This window comes from Austrofundulus limnaeus, unplaced genomic scaffold, assembly GCF_001266775.1.
Source record: "Austrofundulus limnaeus strain Quisiro unplaced genomic scaffold, Austrofundulus_limnaeus-1.0 Scaffold312, whole genome shotgun sequence".
Classification (NCBI taxonomy): domain Eukaryota; kingdom Metazoa; phylum Chordata; class Actinopteri; order Cyprinodontiformes; family Rivulidae; genus Austrofundulus; species Austrofundulus limnaeus.
Window position 1 is genome coordinate 16,765 of NW_013952714.1, and position 2,620 is coordinate 19,384.

The 2,620-nt window shown below is 39.6% G+C and overlaps 1 protein-coding gene across 1 annotated transcript in view; it reads left to right on the forward strand.

Moving 5' to 3' along the window:
• Nucleotides 1-2,222, forward strand: part of LOC106527170 (polypeptide N-acetylgalactosaminyltransferase 16) — a gene marked incomplete at its 3' end in the record, with an annotated part of 18,374 nt that extends 16,152 nt beyond the window's left edge. Inside the window, 2 exon segments of the mRNA XM_014021972.1 lie at nt 237-340; nt 2,096-2,222. Of these exon segments, the coding sequence (XP_013877426.1) occupies nt 237-340; nt 2,096-2,222 (231 nt within the window).
• Between the last annotated feature and the right edge of the window lie 398 nt (nt 2,223-2,620).

Genomic DNA, 2,620 nt, shown 5'->3' on the forward strand with positions numbered 1-2,620 from the left:
GGGAGGTGTAAAAAGGCATGGAAAGACAAGACACCAGCTGAACTCTCTCAGTAATTAGAAAGCAAGCCTGCCCCTTGTGTTTGAACAGAAAACTAAAAAAAAAAAATAGAAAAGTTTTGTAATTTGTTGCCTTGAGCCTGTTTTGGAGGGGGATCTTTTCAGGTGCTTCTTTTACTATAAATAGAAAAGCAACTTAAAAAGTGTAACTGAAAGTTTAAAGCCTGTTTCCTTCTCAGGACTCCTGTCATTGCTGGTGGAATTTTTGTCATGGACAAGAACTGGTTCAACCATCTGGGCCAGTATGACACACACATGGACATCTGGGGAGGGGAGAACTTTGGTAAGCTCGTATCACAGCCAGCTAAGCTTATGAATTTCAGGATCTTTTTTGGTCAGTGTTTAGTGCTTTTTGTCTTTAGTTCCTGTACCACCACCTCATTTTCCCAGTACTTTTCCTCTGTTCTGCCACACCCACCTTCACCTGTTCCCTGTTACCATCAAGCCCCCTGTTTCCAGTTTACCTCTTTAGTCCCAGCTTTCTCAAATTAAAACTGAAGTAGTGACGTTCCAACATTTAAATGGTATGAGGTGGCTCTGTTTATGCAGCTAAATTAACAGGCAGATTAATCACACCCCCTCCATGGTGAGGGATATTAATAGGGGCTTTGCCTGGCTCTCAGGTAGATGTTCTGGTCACATGCATGAAGGTGTGAAATACAGTTAGATCTATATCTTTTTGGATACTGACACAGTTTGTTTTTTACCTTTTTACTAAAACATATTCAAGTTATAGTTATATAATGGACATGGACATAAAGTCCAGACTTTCAGCTTTCATTTGAGGGTATCCACATTAAAATTGGATGAAGGGTTTTGGAGTTCAGCTTCTTTAATGGGACAACTRACTCAAACACTATTTCCATTTCCTCTCATAGAGGACCTGAGTTGCAAAAAAATGCATCCGCCCAATAAAAATAAAAAAATAAAAATTGAAGCTACGGCTACAGCCTGAATGTCCAGGTCTGAAAACCACATTAGTGATTAAAAATAAACAAATTAAACAAAGCCTATTACTTTAAAAAATCAATTGGTTCATATATATGTTTTCATTTTTAAAGTGTACTCCAGTAGAGAAAATTATATTCGAGTGGGTTAGGGCTGGGCAATGTGGCTGAAAAATCCATCCCGATATAAGCAATCATATCAGTGTCAAATCAGTATCAGTGTTAAGTTTTTTGTTTTACCTATTTAAAATTAGGACCAGGAGAAAAAAGCTGATTAATACTGCCAAACATGACCTCTCCTGTTTCAGCCACAGTTTCCTCTCAATCCATTGCACTCATTTTCTCCATTAACTCCATGTCGTTCTTTTTTATTTTTAAGCAACAGTTTGTTGCTAGCTAACAGTAAGGGAGTTAGTTAATGCCACCAATGTTGCTAAGCTGGGAAGTGAGAGATTGAGCGGCTAAGCTGTTCCCCAGAATGCCGTGCCATTCTGGATTGGAGTTTAGTAAAATTATCAACATTCTATTTGACAAAATTTTCATTGATGTACATCTTGTGTCTATCGTGATATATGGTATGTTATTGTTTTATTGTCCAGCCCTAGTGTGGGCTGCCGCCAAGGTGAACAAGAAAGAATTCAGTTTTGCAAAGGTAAATCATGTTATTCCAAAACTAGCCACACAGAGAGGTTGCAACGTGGTAGTTGCTTAGTCAAAGTTCGGTGAGACTGCAACAGAAAATTTCCCAAATTTCTTGCAATTTTGAGTTGCCTGCTAAACAGTCACAACACAGTGAGATACTAGCTTTACCTATTGTCACTAGGAAGCCATCTATAATTAATGTAGCAAGTAATAGTATCTAGGATGATACTCACCAGTCCAATGTGGATGGATGGATGGATGGATGGATGGATGGATGGATGGATGGATGGATGGATGGATGCATGGATGGATGGATGGATGGATGGATAAGTGTGTGGGTAGATAGATGCATACATACATACATAAATAGAGAGACAAACAGGAAGTATTTAGCTACATAGTACGTATCTGCTACTGGTTCGTCATACTTTGTGCTTGTTCTCTTGCAGAGCTTTCGTTCCGGGTCTGGATGTGTGGAGGAAGTCTGGAAATTCTCCCCTGCAGCCGTGTGGGACACGTGTTCAGGAAACGGCACCCGTATGACTTTCCAGAAGGCAATGCCCTTACCTACATTAAGTAAGTAGGTCGAGCTAATATCACTGTTGGGAAGTGTTTAAAAATTGGAAGCCTGAATAACTGCATAGAAAACCAAGTAAAGTTCGCAGGTTTATTCTCAGATGTAAAAATTCCATCTCATTCAAAGAGCCACTGTCTGTGTGTGTGGCCCTGAGTCTAATCAGAACACAAAAACAATGTCCTCTAACTTCTGTTGCTGTTACGCTTAAGTCATACGTGTCCTTTCAAACCATTTATATTTAAGAACACCCTGATCACACCCCTAGGGGCGGTACSTTTTACATCAACATTAGAATGTGAGYAATACTCCTTTTGCACATTACAAAGCACGCATGAAACCGACGTTTTGATTGGATGGCGAAATGCCATGTTCCTGCAAAAATTATAAGTGGGGGGGA